The following is a 19,326-nucleotide window of genomic DNA, read 5'->3' on the forward strand; positions in this document are numbered from 1 at the left end:
TCCCAGAAGACATTCTAGCTTCCATGCAAATCCAAGTCTCCAAACAGTGTTTTGTGAGGTGGGGTATCCTTCAACCACTCTCAAGGGTAGATCGGGTCCTGCTGGGATCCCTGCTTACAGAAACAAAATAATGTACAGAAAGTACCAAATAAATGGCAAATAGTGAAGAGTGTCAATTCTCTTCCAGTTTCCAGAGGCCGAGAAATTTGAGCTGGATTATGGAATAGTTGAAATGAGAAAAGGAGGGAGTCTGAAGTCTCTGTGTCTGGTGTGAGTGAAAAAGGCCAATGCTTGTATATCAGACCTCGACATCAGCTCAGAGATGACAGAATGAGACCAGTGAACTGAGCCCAGATGGTCTGCTGGTTGCTCAGGGTTCCTTGAAAGTCATATACATCAGGTGGGCCTGCTGTGGGTGGTTGCAGACCTGTGGGTGACTGCAGACCTGTGGGTCTCACATACCCTTTTGGTGATGAAATTATTATAAGGCCTCCCAGAATTCCTACAAATGTTTCCTAAAGTCCTAATGAGTACTATTTTTCTTATACTGTGACTCTTCTTCAAAAGTAAACATTATTCATTTAAACAGTTATTAACCCCCTATTAGCTTAATCATTTATTTTTTTTAATTAAGACTAATTTTTCTTTTAAGGTTTATTTATTTATTTTAAAGAAAGGGAGGGATAGTGCAAGCAGGGAATGGTGCAGAGGGAGAGAGAGAATCTCAAGCAGACTCCACACTGAACACAGAACCTGATGCAGGGCTTGATCTCAGGGTCATGATGTCATCACCTGAGCAGAAATGAAGAGTCAGATCCTAACTGACTGAATGTCCCAGGTGCCTTAAGACTAAATTTTAGAGCAGTCTCAGGCTCACAGGAAAATTCAAGCAAAGAAACAGAGATTTCTCATTTACCACTTGTCCCCATGCTGTATAGTCTCCCCCAGAATCAACTTCCCCCTCCCCGAGTGATATATCTGTTACAGTTGATGAACCTACAGTGACATGTCATTGTAACTCTAAGACCATAGTGTACATTAGAGTTTCCTCATGGTATTATATGGTCTATACTTTTTGGACAAAAGTATAGACATGGATCCATCTTGATATATCATCTGGAGCATTTTCACTGCCCTAAAAATCCCCTATGCTCCACCTATTCATCCCTGTCCTTCCCTGTCACACATCTCTGGCAACCACTAAATTTGACTGTCTCCATAGTCCTGCCCCTTCCAGAATGTCATATAGCTCCAATCATATAGTATGTAACCTCTTCAGATTGGTTTCTTTCACTTAGTTCTATGCATTTAAGTTTCTTCCATGTCTTCCCATGGCTTGACAGTGCATTTCTTTCTAGCTCTGCATATAATTCCACTCTCTGGACTTACCAAAGTTTCTTTATCCATTCACCCACTGAGGGACTTCTTGGATACTTCCACATTTGGGCAATTATCCATAAAGCTGCCATAAACGGCCATATGCAGGTTTTTGTGCAGAGAGAAGTTCTCAATTTGTCTGGTAAATACCAAATGCAATTGCTGGATTGTATGTTAAGAGTACATTCAGCTTTGTAAGAAGCCACCAAACTGTCTTCCAGAGGGCTGCACCATTTCACGTTTCCATCAGCAATGAATTAGAGTGCTTGTTGTTCTGCCTCTTTGCTAGTGTTTGGTGTTGTCAGTGTTCCAGATTTGGGCCGTTCTAATGGGTATAAGCTTTTTGTTGCTTTATTTTATTTTGGGGCCAAAGTAGGACTCTTCCATATGACCAGTTTGGGCACCACTTGACCTGGCCTAGGGTCCTGGCCAAACAACTCTGTTCTTCCTCTCCACAGAGATGAACCCTTTTGGATACAATCTGGCTTTGTGTGACATGGGGGGAAGCTATAGGGCTTCTCAGCCCAGCACTCACCTGAGCTATGTGGGACTCCAGGTGCAGACAGGAGGCCTGCTGTCTGTCCCATGGCTATGTGGTCTGCTGCAGGAGGCCCAGGTCAGAGAGGCAGAGGGAGAAGTGTGCCTGAAAGTGTCAACTGATTAAAAACACATGAGACAGGATGTGGAAGGGAGAGGTGGGGGCAGGCCATGTCCAGGCATCAGAGCTGCAAAGAGAAACCCTCTTCCTCTTCTACAACCTCTCAGCAAGTTCTGCCTGGCTGAGCAGCCCAGCCTCAGGAAGGGACATGAAATATGAGTCAGGCCAGTTCTCAAGGATCAAGCCAGCTTACATTCTTTATGGACTGAATAGAAACAAGAAGATAAGAGCTCTCTTTCCTGGGTGCCAGCCAACCTTCATTCTGAGTCCCTGGTTTCCGTAGATTGACTTCCTAGGAGAGTGACCCTTGGTGTTTCTAGTGCCTTAGACTTGCCCTCTGAAGAATTGTCCCAGTCCCTCTCAGCACCATGTTGAAACTATTTGCCACGCTGTAAGCCCCAGGAGCCATCACATGACCACATTCAGCTTCTTGACCTGTTGAGAGACCAAGTGACATTCAGGTGGCCATGTTCTCTGGCTTTCTTTTTGCAAACTTTCCAGAAGGCAGGTCCATGCCTGTTCAGAACAGCCTTTTCTGAGCTCACTCTCTGCTGAGTTCCCAGTCATGCTAACCAAGTGGGGCACCAGAGACCCTCCGGTCAACGTGTGCTCTCTGCTCCCCTCTCCCCCGCATTCACCTATATTCACCATTCATCTACTGAGGTGAATGTGCCTGTCCTCACCTGCAGACCCTCATTCAGGCAGCTCTCCCCACCTGACATGCTCCTCCTCTCTGCCTAAAACCTTACGCAGGCTATAGGACTGAGTCCCCACCTCTGTGACTGCTCCTCACTTTCTGGCTACTACTCTTGCTCTCCATCACTGAATGCCTTGAAACATATCTTATATTATCTTGGTAATGGGTTGCAGAGGTATGTACATCACACAAAGATGTGCAGTGGAAATAAATTTTCTTTAGTTTGTCTATAATCTAGACTTACATTGGAGTGCACATCCTCTGGGTATTATTGATGGGGATGGCGGGGGAGCAGGGTGAGGGAACTATTTACTCCAAAGTAATAAACTAAGAGTATCTTTGGGGGATGTTCAGTTTCTTTAGGTAAAATGCTTCCTCTTTCAGAATCACCCCCCACTCCCCAAATTCCCTTGTAAGATGGTAGAATGGTAGAACCTGTAGGATGCTTACGATGGTGTGTGAAGTCTTCATACTATCTAGTCATTGGGCCAGCTTCCGAAGCAAACATCTGCAATCAGCACACATGTGGTCCCTTCCCTTGGCCTGGGCAGTGCTTCAGAGCCATCTTCTCCAACTGCTGCTCACCAGTGGCCGCCATTCTGGCTTTCACCGATGTTTAAAGATTTCCATAACTAGGGCACTTGAGTGGCTCAGTCAGTTAAGCATCTGCATCTTGATCTCAGCTCAGGTCTTGAACTCAGGGTCATGAGTTCAAACCTACTATGTTGGAGCCTCCTTAACAAAATAAATAAAGATTCCCATAGCTGCAGCCCCTCTTAGAGAAGACAGCCAGCAATTTCAGCTACCTTCTCCATTTCTCCCTCAGGGCACACATAGGCTTCTGCTCATCTTCAAATCACACAGAAAGCTAAGAAGCCTCTGGGAAGCCTCAGGCTCTTGCTCTTTGCTACAGCAAACAAAGGCACTGATTGAACCTCAGGTACAGGCAAGAGGGTCAGCAAGACTGGCAGGACACAGAGGATGTCGAGAGAATGTAGAAAAGGAGGACCATGGCATCTGCTTTCAAACTCTGTTCCTCTCTTCTTTTCCCCATCATTGGCTCTAAAGTGTGATTTTTTTTTCCCTCTTATTATACTCTTTCAATCATAGTATCTAGTTGTCACAAGTTGAAGGAATATTGGCTCTCCACCATTGATAGAAAAATTCTTGAGCTAATTCTCCAAATCTACCCTTTGATATAAGAAATGTAAGAAACCCATTCTTTTCCCAGGCTTAGTTGGCAAGCCCCTTAGCCTGTTAATGAAGTCAAATATCTGTTTTCTTCTGCTCTCTGGTTATAAGATTTAGGTCCCTCTCTGAGGGAGAAAGTTTCAAAGGAACATGAATTGTGGGATAAATTAAAATACATCGGTTTAATATTTGCAAATACTGTCCCAAATTACATCTTGTTTAATGCTTGTGCTTTTATTTAACTTTTTATATTTGTCGGCTTCTCTCTCCAAGTAAGTAAAATGTTTGTTTTATCCACTGGAGAGTTTCACACACTGTTATACACAGAGTAAATTCACACAGGAAAATTCAAAACAAAATTTTATAGCTTTGTCAAAGTGTCATTGACACACAACATACTGCACATATGTAAAGAATATACAATCTGATAGATTTTGACATATGTAAATGGCCATGAAACCATCATCACAGTCTAGATAATGAGGGTGCTTGGGTGGCTCAGTGGGTTAAAGCCTCTGCCTTCAGCTCAGGTCATGATCCTAGGGTCCTGGAATCGAGCCCCGCATCGGGCTCTCTGCTCAGCAGGGAGCCTGTTTCCCCCTCTCTCTGCCTACTTGTGATCTCTCTCTGTCAAATAAATAAATAAAATAAAATAGAAATCTAGATAATGAACGTATCTCACTCCTAGAAGTTTCAAAAACATCTTCCTTGCCTCTGCATCTTACTTCAACCATTGCCTGCCCTAGGCGATCACTGATCAGCTTTCTGACATTATAGATAAGTTTGCACTTTCTAGAATTTCATGTAAATGGAAAAATTTGGTATGTACTCTTTATTGTCTGCTTTCTCTCACTCAGCATAATTAATTAGATATTCATCCATAGCTTATGTGTATCCATAGTTCATTCCCTTTTATTTTATATTGGGTAGTAATGTGTTATATGGATATACCATATTTGTTTATCCCTTCTTTTGTTCATGGACATTTGAATTGTTTCCAGTTTAGGGCTATTACAAAGGAAGCTTCTATGAACACTATATATACAAGTGGACATACATTTTTATTTTTCTTGGGTAAATGCCTAGGAATGGAATGATTGGGCTGTTCAGGAAGTAGAATTGCCAGATTTATTAAACAAAAATATAAAGTACCCAATTAAATTGAATTTCAGATAAACAGCAAGTAACTTTTTTAAAATATATGTCTTGTTAAATTTTTAGGTCATACCTGTATTAAAAATTATTTATTATTTATGTGAAGTTCCAATTTAACATCCTCTATTTTATCTGAAAACACTAAATTAACTAAATGAACACTTAACACTGTTAACTTTTTAAGAAACTGCCAGACTTTTTTTCTGAAGTGGTTGTAACATTTGCATTCCCACAAGCAGTAAATGAGAGTTCTAGTTCCTTCATGTCCTCATCAACACTTAGTACGATAAAAGTTTTTAATTTTAGCCATGCTGGTAAGTACACAGTGGTATCTAATGTGATTTTTACTTGCATTTCCATAATGACTACTGATACTGAGTATATTTTTAATGTTCTTATTTGTCATTCCTATAGCTAGCTTGATGAAGAGTGTCTTCAGTTCGTCTGCCCCCCCCCTTTTTTTGTATTGAACTTTTCATGTCTTATTATTGAATTGTTTTTTTTTTATTTTTTTTTAAAGATTTTATCTATTTATTTGACAGACAGAGATCACAAATAGGCAGAGAGAGAACGGGAAGCAGGCTCCCTGCTGAGCAGAGAGCCCCATGTGGGGCTCAATCCCAGGACCCTGGGATCATGACCCGAGGGAAAGGCAGAGGCTTTAACCCACTGAGCCACCCAGGTGCCCCTTATTATTGAATTGTAAGAGTTCTTTACATATGCTACATGCAAGTCCTTTGTCGTGTACTTTTTTTGCAGTTATGTTCTCCCAGTTTGTGGCTTGTTTTTTTCATTTGTGTTAACAGTGTTCTGAAGAGCAAGAATTTTTCATTTTCATCAAATCTGATTTATTGATATTTTTCTTTTATAGTTCATGTTTTTGTGTCTTGTATATAAAATCTTTGACAGTTCAATATTACTAATATTTTCTTTTAGAAGTTTTATAGTTTTACCCTGTACATTTATATCTATGATCCACTTTGAGTTAATTTTTATCTATGGTGGAAGGTAAGGTACAGGTTTAATTTTTTGCTTATGACTATCAAGTGTTGTTTTTAAGAAAAGATTATTCTTTCTCCAAAGAAGTTGAATGTCTTGCCCAATTTGTTGAAAATCAATTGACCATACATGTGTGGGAATTTCTAATATCTCTATTCTGTGCCACTTATCTATATGTCTATTTTTATGGCATTACTATGCTGTCTTAATAACTGTAGCTTTATCATAAGTCTTAAAATCAGGTAGCGTCAGTCCTTTAGGTTTTCTTTTTCTGTTTTTGTTTGTTTGTTTGTTTAGTATTGCCCTAGTTGTTCTAGGTCCTTTGTATTTCTACATAAATTTTAGAATCAGCTTGACAATTTCTACCAAAATAAAAAAATCCTGCGGAGATTTTGATTGCTATTGCATTGAATCTATAAATCAATTTGGAGAAGATAGACATCTTGAAAATATTAAATCTTTTGATCCATGAACATGATTTAGCTCTTCATTTTATTTAGCTTTTCTTTAAGTTTTTCAGTAATGTTCTTAGTTTCAGAATACAGATCTTATAAATCTTTTGTTAAATTTAGCCCTAGATGTTTCATATTATCAGATGCTCTTGTAAATAGCTTGCTTTTTTTTTAATTTCACATTTCTGGGCATCTGGGTGGCTTAGTGGTTAAGCATCTGTCTTTGGCTCAGGTCATGATTTCAGGATCCTGAGATTGAGCCCTGCCTCAGGCTCCCTGCTCAGAAGGAAGCTGGCTTCTCTCTTCCACTCCCCCTGCATGTGTTCCCTCTCTTGCCATCTCTCTCTCTGACAAATAAATAAATAAAATCTTAAAAAAAAAAAACCTTCACATTTCAATTGTTTTTTGGTAATATGTTAAAATATAATCTGGTTTTGTATGTTGACTTGGGTCCTACAGGCTTACTGAAGTCACTTAGTTTTTTATGGTATCTTTTTTGTGTATTTCTTAGAAATCTTACAGAGGACTTTTAGTACAATACTAATAGGATGGTGAGAACAGACATTTTTGCTTTGTTTCTGGGAAGCATTCCCCATTAAGGGAAATGTAGCTGTAGCTATAGCTTTTGCTGTAGATTCCCTTCATGCAATTGAGATATTTCCCTTGTCTTCTTAATTTGATGCCTGTTTTTATCATAAAGGAATGCTGGATTTTGTCAAATGTCTTTTCTGCATCTATTGAGATATCTTATTTTATATTTTTTGTCTTTTAATATGGTGAATTACATTGATTGGTTTCAATCATTAAATTGACCTTGAATTCCTGGAGTAAACCACATTTGGTCATGATGTATTACCTTTTCTATTTATTACAAGTTTCAATTTGCTAATATTTGGTTAGAGATCTTTGTATCTGTGTTTATGAGAGTTACTGATCTGTGGTTTAGTTTCCTTTTCTTGTATTACTTTGGCTGATTTTATGTCAAAGTAATGTTGGCCTCATAAAATAGATACTGAATTATTTCCTTTGCTTAATTTTTATGAAAGAGCTTGTCTAGATTTGGCATTATATCTTTCTTAAATTTTTTTAAAGAAAAAATTTTTTAAACTAATCTCTATAAACAACGTGGGGCTCAAACTCACAATCCCAAGATCAAGAGTTGCATGCTTAGCTAACTGAGCCAGTGAGGCTCCCCATTTCTTAAATTTTTGATAGAATTCACCACTACAGTCATCTGGGCACCAAAATTTCTTTTTGAAAATGTTTTTAAACTGTGAATTCAATTTCCTTAAAAGCTGTGGACTGTTCACATTATCTATTCTTACAGTAGCCTTGGCAGTCAATTCATGTCTTTTAGGGAATTTTCCATTTTGTGTATGATGTCAAATTTATTGGTGTAAAGTTTTCATGATATTCCCTTATTAATATTTTTATGTCTGTAAGATCTGTAGTGATATTATTCATATATTCCTGATATTGGCAATTTTTTAAATCTTTTCTACAGAGCCTTATGAATTTCATTGATTTTTTTTCCCTCAAATAACCAGCTTTGATTTCATTGATTCTCTTTACTTTTCTGGTTTCAATTTCATTAATATCTTCTCCTTTCTTTATTATTTTTTTCTTTGTTTTTCTTTGTTTACTTTGAGTTTATGTTGCTCTTCTTTTTCCTTATGGTAGAAATTTAGATCATTGATTTGAGAACTACCTCCTTTTTTTTTTTAAGATTTATTTATTTCGTTGAGAGAGAGAGAGACAGCATGAGAGAACGTGAGCAGGGAGAGGGGCAGAGGCAGAGGGAGAGAGAGATTCCTCAAGCAGACTCCCTGCTGAGTGCAGAGCCTAACTTGGGGCTCAATTCCAGGTCCCTGAGATCATGACCTGAGCCCAAATCAAGAGTCGGCCATTTAACCAACTAAGTCACCCAGGTGTCCCAAAATCTACCTCTTCTCTTAAAAACAGTTAATGCCATCCAGTACCACAAATTTTGAGGTTATGTGCTTATTATTATTCAGTTCAAAATATTTTCTAATTTCCTTTGAGATTTCTTTATTGATCAATGGTTTGTTTAACAATGTATTGTTTCTTTTCCAGCTATCCTAATTGCTTTATTTTTGTTAACTTCTAATTTATTTCCACTGTGGTCAGATAATATATTCTGTAAGATTTCTATATTTTGAATTCTATTGAGACTTGTTTTATGACTCAGGATATAGTTTATCTTCATAAACATTCCATGTGTCCTTCAAAGTAATGTGTATTTTGTGATTTGGGGGTATAGTGTTTTATGTTAAAACACTTATAAAGTGTTTTGTTATTCAGGTCTTCTGTATACTTACTGATTTATTTTTAGTTGTTTCATTACTGAAAGAAGTGTGTTAATGTTCACATTTTGTGGGTTTGTCTATTTCTCCTTATTTCTATTTATTCTATCTTCCTGATTTATTGTCCCTTTTAATGTAATGAAGTGTCCTTTTTTTTTTTTTATCTCTTGTAACACTCTTTTTCTTAAAATCTATTTTGCCTGATATTAATAAAGCTACTCTAGCTTTTTTATTCCTCATTTTATCTTTTGGTTATGTGCTACTTTTAGAAAATATTATTTATTTTTAAAGGTTTATTTCTAGCTTTTTCTAATTTTAAAATCCAGGCAGTTTCATCAGGGCTGACTTTTTCTCACCAGTGTCTGATTCTCTGCTTTGCTGATCACAGCATGTGCTTTGTCTGTCCATTGGTTAATTCAACACTGTCTTCATAACACCAGAGCTTTTGCAAAATATGCGTTAGCACAGACTTAGTAAAGGAAAGCCAAGGCTAGAGTCACAGTGAAAGCCAAAATATTATAATGTCTACTCATTTTTTTTTCCCTTCAAGGATTTTCACATGGTAACAGACTGAGCTCCAGCTAACACCTGCCAATCCTGAGCACTAAGGCCAATTTTAGTTTGTTTTGTGTTTCTTAATTGCTTGTATTTGGAACTCAGGTACCCAAAGTTGAATTAATTGTTCTCTTCAGTTCATGGCATACCACCACTGCTCTTTTTTTTATTGTAATACTTTTCCTTTGCCCACAGTCTTTTTCCCAGTCCCTACCTCTGAATACTTCACTAACCACTCTAATAGTTTGAGCCAGTGATACATTATTTGAGCTAATGATTCTTAATCCCCAGTAGTTCTCCATCTCCACCAGGAGACACCTATGAATGTTTGGAGAAGTTTTTGGTTGTCCTGAAAATGTGCTACTGGCATTTAGGAGAGAGACCAGAGATGCTGTCAAGCATCCTACAATGCATGGGACAAACCCCCACAACAAAGATGTTTAGAACCCCAAATGTGGATGTCACCAAGGCTGAGAACTACTTATGCACCTGGGAAAAAAATGTATAAATATACTCACACAGAAATATATACATACACTATGTATGTATACAAATGCATGTGTATATAATATTCTCTGGGAGTTTGATTTTTAATTTACACAAATAGTGTTGAGATACAGATCTTACTCAGTTTCTAAATTTTTTCATGCATATATATGTAATATATATATGAAATATGTAATATATATATGTAATATATTTGTTGACATCTTTCTATGTGGCTGCTCATAAGTCTAGTTCCTTTCTTTCTGACTATTGTATTGTTTTCCATTAACATTCATCTGTTGCATCTGCTGTCCTACTAATGGATATCCAGGCTGCTCCATCTCCTTGCTCTGTGAGACAGCACTATGATAAATATCCTCTCTCATACACATCCTGTCACACCTGTGCCGTCTGTGGAGCCCATCCTTAAGTGTAGGCTTGCTGGGTAATAAACAATTCATTTTCACTAAGTACATTACTGCCATATTATGTACCAGTTTGCCCTCCTGCTAGCTAGGCATGAGAGCTTCTATTCCCCCATATCTCAGACTATTATTATCGGTCTTTCTCATTTTGTGAATATGTAGATATGAAGTAATAGCTTCTAATTTTAATTTGTATTTCTTTGACTTCAGGTTACATTGAGCTGCCTTTTATCTACTTGTGAGTTGTTAGATTTTTCCCTTTCCATTAATTATCTGATCATATGCTTTGAATATTTTTTCTACTGGGTTTTCTATTGTGGTAGATTAGTGTGCACTCATTGCACATTGTAGTTATTGATCTTTTGTGGTGCAAAATGCCTTTTGTGCAAATGCCTTCTCCTAATCTGTCACCAATCTGCCAATTTTGTCTGTGGTCATCAGAACAAAAATCCTTCACTTTTGAAAAAAAGAAATCTATCTACTCTTTAAAAAATCCTTTCTAATTAAAAATCAGTAAAATACTGTCCTACATTTACTCCTACTAGCCTCCCAAGTCTGCCTTTCACAGTTAAGTCTTTAATTAAATTTGGCTTTTTTTTTTCTGTATAAAGGACATACAGTGTGCATCTTATTTTTCTACCTGTGAATAGCCAATTTCCTAACTCTGACTACTAAATATTCTATTCTTAGTCCAGCTGGTTTGTGATGACACTTTATCATACACCATATGTAACTGGCCTGTTCCTGAGCTCTCCATTGTTCCCCTCTGAACCATTTGTCCATTCCTTCATAACATCCCCCACTGTTTGCTTTACTGTGCTTTGTAGTAAAATGATGTTTGGTAAGTCAATTCTCTTTCCTCTTCTTTTTCAAATTTTCTTTACCTGTGCATTGACTTATATTCTTCCATACACATTTTATTTTATTTTTTTTAAAAAGATTTTATTTATTTATTTGAGGGAGAGAGAAGGAGAGAGTGAGTGGAACACAAGCAGGGGGAGCTGCAGAGGGAAAGGGAAGAAAAGGCTCCCCCTCTGAGGAGGGAGCCCAATGTCAGGTTCCATGCAGGGCTCAATCCCAGGACTCCAGGGTTGCAACCTGAGCCAAAGGTAGATGCTTAACCCACTGAGCCACCCGGGAGGCACCCTTCCATACATTTTAAAAGCAGTATGTCAGTTCCTCACAAACACAAATTCAGGACTTTGATTGAAATATTGAATGTGCACATTAATTTTGAGGAGACTAACATATTTATGTTATTATTAGATCCATGGACACACATAGTACTTTATATCTTCTTTTATGTACTTTGACATTTTTAGTTTTCTTTGTAAAGATCTAGTGAATTTACTATTGGGTTAATTATTGGACATTTAAAAACTGTTGCTATTATAAAGGAAATTAGTATTTTAATTATTTAGTATTTTTTAGTATAGGAAATACTAAATATTCTATACTGCTGGTATAGAAAAACACTATTTTTTTAATTGACATTTTATCCCACATTTTTTTAGACACTTTGATGGGACTTCAAATGAGTCACAACTTTGCATCTTCTTCTACCAAAGAATGGAAAGAAAGACTACCACTCCCCCAGTTAACTGAGGCTTGACAATGATTAAGCAGTAGATGAATCTGGGAGTCACTCTCAGCTTTGCCAAAATGTGGTCACTAAGAATAAAGAGAAGAAAGTCTAAAGCATGGGTTGTAAACTGAAATACCTAGGTGGGCTAAATCGCCGAGGTATAAATCAGTAGGGAACTGTGGGACTGGGGTAAACAAGAAAGTACATCCTCTATCTAAAAAAGGCAGATCCACTTAGCTTCAGCTAATTCTTGTCATGCAGCAATGAAAGCTATTTTTTTTTAACGTGTTCAGATTTTATTAGGAGAAGCCCTAAATCTTTTATTTTAAGATGTTACAAAATTATTCAAATTTTTAAAAATATTGGATGGGCCAAAGAAATCGCATCTGTGTGCTATGAATCGATCTGTTTCACAATCGCATTTGTGTGCTGTGAAAGCGATCTGTTTCACAATCTGCTGGTCTACATACCCTGGTCTAAGAATGTTCTAAATGGAGGAGACAGTAATAGGGAAGTAAGCAAACATCAACTCTGGACCTCACTCTTCCATTTGTTTCTCCCACCTTCACCCCATGTTGACTTCATTGTACAGTGTTCTAGTCCAGTCAGCCTTACACTAACCTCATAGGAAGGGAATTTAGAACTTGAGGAGAGAAGGGAGGTTGAGGCTTGAGAAGGTATGAGCTAGACCCAGATCATACAGGCTGAGAACTCCTGAGAGAATAAGTGCCTAAGCTGGGACATGAATTGATGTGTGACCTGCCTACCAGCTTCACCTGTAGTAGTTTGGTCCTGGAGCAACTCCAATTCTTTCCAGCATGACCTGGAGATGAGCATGTTTGGACAACTGTCTCAGATCAAGATGGCTGCCATGAGCCCGTGTTCTGGAAGTGAACCATTTCCCACAGTGTCTTGGGTTGGTATTATGGGGATGAATTGTGTCCTCCCAACATTGAAGTCGAATACTCAGTATCTCAGAATGTGGTTGTATTCAGAGATGTGGCCTTTACAGAGATCATTAAGGTAAAATGAGGTCATTAGGGTGGGCTCTGATCCAATATAATAATGTTCTTAAAAGAGGAGATGAGAACACAGACACACACAGAAGAAAGACTGTGTGAAGACACTGGAAGAAGAAGGCCATCTAAAAGCCAAGAAGAGAGGCTTCAGAATAAAACCGCCCTGCTGCACCTTGATCTTGGACTTCCAGTCTCCAAACTTGTGAGGAAATACAGTTCTATTGGTTGAGCCCCCCAGTCTGTGACACCTTGTTATGGCAGCTCTAGCAGACTAATACAGCTGTGTTCCTTGGAAATAGACTCTAAGATGCAGGGTTGCATCTGGAGTTTTATGGGACCAGTGTCAGGAAATCCTACACAAAAACAAGGAAGGCAGAATGAGGTAGAGGGAGAAATTGAACTACAATGAGGTTGCCACCAAGATGGTGTTCTGGAGTTGGGATGGCCCTTCAGAACTCTTCCAAAATAAGGCAAGAAAGCTTTTTTCCTACATAGGTCATTCTTAAGGTGAGGAGTGGTGCAAGGTGATTCCTTCCCCCAACTCCGCTCCCCAAACATTTGGGAAGGTCTGAAAATATTTTCGGCTGTCACAACTGTGTGTGTGTGTGTGTATGTGTGTGTGTGTGTGTGTGTGTGTGTGTGTGGTGGGGGAAGCGTGCATGCGTGACATCTTGTGTGTAGAGCCCAGGGATCTCGCTGCTAAGTATCCTATGATGCCCAAGGCCGCCCTTACAATAGAGAGCCATCGGTCCCAAATGTCCATATTTCTGAGGTTGTGAAAGCCTGCGCTACATCAACAAGTCATTGGGCATGAGGCGCTCTTGCAAGGACATAACCTTGGGCAGGTTCCTAGAGCTGATGGCAATTCCCAGTGAGCAGTCTGACGTCTTATGATCCCAGCAGCTGAAGAGTGAGTGTTTGTCATGAAGGGAGGATCCAGGTAAAGCAAAGAGCCCTTTATCTGGACCGTCAGACTTCTCTTTCCTTTCCTTTTTTTTTTTTTTTTTTAATTTTTAAAGATTTTATTTTTAAGTAATCTCTACACCCAATGTGGGGATCGAACTTACAAGCCTGAGATCAAGAGTTGCATGCTCTACAGGCTGCACCGGCCAGATGCCCCTCAGACTTTTCCTTCTAATAAAAATAATAACCAATCATGTTCATGACACCGTCTTGGGGGTTTTACCTAAGTTATCTCATTTAAGCCACATGACAAGTCAGGAGAGGTGGAATTTATTACCCTTATTTTATAAACAGTAATCCAAGACCCAGAGGGCATTCATCACTCATCCAAGGTTATTGACCTCAAAAGCTACAGAACTGAAATCTGAATCCAGGGCCGTCTGACTCCAAAGTCTGGCTCTGTCGTAAGCACGGAAGACAACCTTTGGTAATACAAGAACACTCTACACGGTACACAGAGGAGAAAGAGCATGGATGGCAGACGTCACCCAGAACTGATATAAATAGAGCCCCCACATACCTGGAGCCCTGACATACCATCCGGTACCATAAAGACATTGCAGGGGGCAGACTTTGAGCATGGGATCCCTGGAGGGTAGTCCCCTTCCATCTGTAAACAGTCATGGGTTACCAGAAATAATCCCTCTCATCAGGAGGACTCTCCTTTTTTTTTTTTTTTTTGTTGCCTCCTTGAGGAACATGCATGCACCTTGTAGGAGGTCCATGGACTTTGTAGGAGGACAACAGTAACTACGAAAAAGAAAGCAAGCCACATCCCAGGAGTCAACAGTATAAAAATAATTTTTATTTGCTACTGTAAATAAAGTAGTGCAAAGAGTAGTTTGGACCCACAATATTGCATTACTGATTTATTTACTACCTTAGCAGCATACAGTGTATGGACAGTCTGCTCTTCCTCTTCTTCTTCTCTCTCTCTCTCTCTCACACATGCACACACAACCCCCTTACACAGAAAATAGGCAGGCATAAGGGTAGGGATGGAACTATGAGCTAAGGGCTTATTTCCTGCATATTCCACTGCCACCATTCTATTCTAATGGGTAATTCATGGAGAAGACTACAGGTACATACTAAGAATTTTCTAAGTGGTATTTTATGGAGTCAATTGAAAAGGAAATGATACCCAACCATGTCATTAAATGATTCAGAAGCACGATCCTAGAAAAAGTCAAGGAGAAAAATGTAAACCCATTTCCAAAGCTGCTGCCTTCCCTGCATTTCCAGCCACAACCGATTTCTTTCAAGGTGTCTTAGAACTGCTGGGTCTTGGAAGTCAAATTGAAATCTGCCTTTTGGACTTGGAGGAGCAGTGCTGTGGCCAACACACATCCCGAAAGATTCTCAAACTGATAGAGAGGTCACAATTTTCGGTTCTTTAATGAAAGGGGACAAATAAGTGGCTAAGATTCTTAAAACACATCTCAGTGTATAAGGATTCAGACACGCCACAGGGCAAACCATAACCCGCCCCCCCATACACACAGTCACTAGGGAGGGACTTTGCAGTGACTCAGTCAACCTCGCCAACACACCCCTGTGATCACGATGTTCCTAATATTGGTCTGATAACCTTCAGTTTACCCACTGCCTGTACTGGGTACTTCCCTGTAATCAGATTTGATGGAAAAAAAAAAAAAAAGACATCAAGTGCAAAATTCACATCCAGTTGACAAGACATGTAATGTGTTTCTCAGTATAATGCCCTAGCCCCAACTTTCTAATACCAGCTGCTGTCGGGGTTCTCTCTCATCGGGAGAGACCTGGAGTGCACAGTTCACTCTCGAGGCTCTGCGTTATTATGGACGGTGGGCTGGTCCTGAACAGAGGCATCTGTAGCTGGAGTCACAGCTGGGCTTGTGGAGAGAGGTGTGGGGTCTGCAGAGGCCCGGGATGGTGTCTGATGGGAACTGCTGGCTGCAGAGACACATGGACAGCAGGTACTGAGTATTCAAACTAGTGCAATGCAGGACACAACAACCACACCTCGACCCTAGCAAGCCAGGGCAGATGCTTCTGGTCCAGTGGCCCTGACCCTAAAAGATGAGTAACTCTACACCCGTTATCTAGGTTCCTTGGGCTTTGGTGTCCCCTATAAAATGGAGGACTGGAATAGATGTTCAATGATCTCTGATGGTTCTGACGTCTTGGGATTCTGAGTTCTGGATTTATGCTGTGATGTTCAGGTAAATGTCTGCATTAAAAAAAAAAAAAGAAAAGAGAGAGAGAGAGAGGGAAGGAAGGAAGGGAAAGAAAGAAAAAGAGAGAGAAAGAAAGGGAAAGAAAAAGAAAAGAAAGAAAGGGAAAGGGAGAACAAGCAAGCAAGAAAGAAAGGGAGAGAGAAAGGGAAAGACTCTCTGGTCTATGTTTCCCATGGTCATCTTTTTTTTTCCCAAGGTGTTGACACAACGAAAACCACAAATTATATGAGTCAATCAGAAAGGAGCGCTCATTTTATTCACATTCTTACTCTCGCTGGATGAAGTATCAAATTTGGTTTAAATTATGTTATTTAAATAAATGCATCTAAGTCTTAGAAATTATAATTATTAGGTTTAATTATTTATCAATCTACCTTTAGTAAGAAGGTTGAGCCACCATAACTATTAGGGAAGCTTATAAAGTTTTGTACTTTATGTCAGCAGTTTTCAAAGGGCGATTTTGGTTCCCAGGGGACAGTGGGCAACGTTGGTAGATGTTGTTAGTGGTCACAGCTGGAGAGCAGGCTGCTGCTGGCGGAGTGTGGGTAGAGGCCGGGGAGGTCACAGAGATCCTACAATGCATGAGAACGATCTGGCTCCAAATATCAGTAGCTCTGAAATGGGCACACCCCGCTTTCTAGACTGAGGCTGAGAGGCACCCTGGTTCATAAGATTGTAGGATCTGGAAACTGGCCACTCTCCTTTAGCAGTTATGTGACTTGGACAAATACCCTGCTCTCCTTCTGCCTTTAAAAAAATGGGGAATATACGAGGCGCCTGGGTGGCTCCAGTCATTAGCATCTGCCTTCAGCTCAGGTCCTGTGATGGGGCCCCCACCTTGGGCTCCCTGCTCGGTGGAAAGCCTGCTTTTCCCTCTCCCACTCCCCCGGCTTGTGTTCCCTCTCTTGCTGTGTGTGTGTGTGTGTGTCTCTCCCTGTCAAATAAATAAGTAAAATTTTTGAAAAAAAATGGGGAAAATAAAAGTATCTACACCCATGATGAATTGTTGCAAGGACTAAATGAGTTAATGTATACAAAGTGCTCAGAGGAGGCAGTTTGCGGACCTGTGTGACACATGGCTAACACAGTAGCCAGAGTTTGTGCAAACGACTGTTCACGGGTCTTTAACTGGGGATCTCACTCAAGCTCAGTGGTCCCCAAGTCTTAGACACGTTCAGTAGGTGGGACTGTTTGTAAAGGTGCCCAGTGTCCATCCTGCAATGTACCAACCCTAAGAAGATGACACCACATGGACAATCTGACTTCTAGATAAACTCTTCAAGAGTTCCATCTCCACAAGGCCATTCCAGAGACTTCAGAAAGGAGCTCCAAAGCCTCTGGGTGTTCTGGATATGGAATTTCCTAGAAACCCCTCCTCAGAGTTACAGAATATTTTGTGGATCCGGAGATGGTTTTGAAAGAACAGGACAGTGATGATGATTGGTAGGATGGGGAACCAGGGTATTATATAACGATGTGATGTTTCTAGGTTAAAGCCATCACTCTGGTGGGTGATCTCACCAAGGTAGGGAGCATGAGACCCAGTGACATGGCACAAAGACCATTTGGTCTAGGCGAGTCTCATTTATCTGCCACTAGGAGTGACTTTGGGATAGGTACTGAGTGGCAGACATTTCAGTATTAAAATTCTTACATCTCATGGATCTCAATGTCCACATTTGTGAATTAAAGGACTTAGATTGGATGGTGTCCGAGACCCCCTTGGGGCCTGAGATTTGTGTTTCTGATGATCTCTGAGGGAGTTCACAAAGTACTAAGGCATGCATTTTTTTTCCCCCTTTCAAGCTCTGGAAAAAAAAAAAAGTTTAAATCACCATGGTAACAAGATAAATCAGCAATCAGTTTTCTGATTAAAACAAAAAAGTGCCAATGTGTAAATGTAGAAGGAATGCGTAATTAGCATTGCCACCATTTAAATCTTCTCATAAGAAAGAACATAATAAAAACGCTTGATGTTTCTACAGTGAATCTGTTATTATCCACATGAGAACGCTCCCCCTTCCAACGGGGGTTCGCAATCACTGGACAAGCCCCCCACAGCCTATCATAATTTTAAAGTGGCCTCTTTGTGTCTGCTCACCTGAAATGCGTGCTAATTTGATTACCAGCCTGGAATCAAGGTAACCAGGAAAATAAGTGTGCTGTTTCAAAAACTACAGAGCATATTCCAGAGCCAAATCGAACTGATTTTTGTATTACCTGACACTTGGGGGAGGGGGACCGTTTTCTGTACGTGAGTGAGACTAACTAAAAGCTGGCCCTAAGCGGGGTAGACCAAGGTGGGACAGACTCCAGCCCACTGGCCAACCAGGGCTCACTGCCTGTTTTTGGATAGTTTGCAGTCTACGAATGGCTTCTCCATTCTTAAATGTTTGAAAATAAATTAAGAGAAGAGTAATATTTTGTGACAGGTGACAGAAGAGATTCTGCTTTCCACATCTGTAGTAAAGTTTAACCGGAAACGAGCCACGCCCACTCATTTTCATGCGCGCTCAGTGGCCACCTTAGCCCTATAATGAAAGCCAAGTAGTTGAGATGACCCTCAACGCTCCAAATGTTTCTCATCTGGCCCTTTGCAGAAAAGGTTTGCCAACCCCTGTTGTGGACCATTGTAGGAAAGGGTTGTGCTTGCCAGGTGGCCAGATGGGAGGATAAAAGAGAAGAATATGAGGGAATATACTGGGTCAGTCCCGAGTTAATAGAATGTTTGCAAAGATGGAGTCCAAGGGGAGAGGGGGAAGCCCCAGAAATCCTTCGCAATGAAGAAGATGTAGCCTACTTCACCTGGGCCTCTGGATCTAGGGGGATCCCAGGACAAGTATAAGATTCATGTCATTTCAACATTTCTCATGAGGAAAGCTATTGGGTCAGCACCAAGGGTGATGAGAAAAGTGAAATCTCTCCATTAAATAGCTCTGACTTGAAAGCTACTACTTTTTTCATGAACGCCACTTTCTGAGATTTCACTGTAATTTTAGGAGCAGCCTCGTTCACTGGAAATGTAGATGACAGGAAAAGAGTAGAAACAGTTTCATTAATCTTGGTCATATCATCCTACTCGTTTTCAAAGACCACTGCACTAACCACTTAAGCAGAAAGAATGATTCGGCCTCAATTCTGGCTGTTTTGAATAGAACAACATTGGTTTAAGAGGTTACCTCATCATACCTAGGGCCTGCTAGTTCAGCCAGGTCTTGCTC

At 39.9% G+C, this 19,326-nt stretch overlaps 1 protein-coding gene across 4 annotated transcripts in view; it reads right to left on the minus strand.

The window, feature by feature from the left end:
• SEL1L3 (SEL1L family member 3) overlaps window positions 1-19,326 on the minus strand; it is a 128,917-nt gene that overhangs the window by 14,174 nt on the left and 95,417 nt on the right. The window contains exon 24 of one of the 4 annotated variants that reach the window (XM_059382007.1): window positions 2,215-2,470. The exons of 2 other annotated variants lie outside the window; for them this stretch is intronic. In XM_059382007.1, the coding sequence (XP_059237990.1) occupies window positions 2,352-2,470 (119 nt within the window). In that variant the 3' untranslated portion in view covers window positions 2,215-2,351. Of the gene's footprint in view, window positions 1-2,214; window positions 2,471-14,669; window positions 15,822-19,326 lie in introns of those variants that run through there. One more of the 4 variants, XM_059382000.1, reaches the window with a different exon arrangement.

Source organism: Mustela nigripes, chromosome 1 (genome assembly GCF_022355385.1).
Source record: "Mustela nigripes isolate SB6536 chromosome 1, MUSNIG.SB6536, whole genome shotgun sequence".
In the NCBI taxonomy this organism is placed as follows: domain Eukaryota; kingdom Metazoa; phylum Chordata; class Mammalia; order Carnivora; family Mustelidae; genus Mustela; species Mustela nigripes.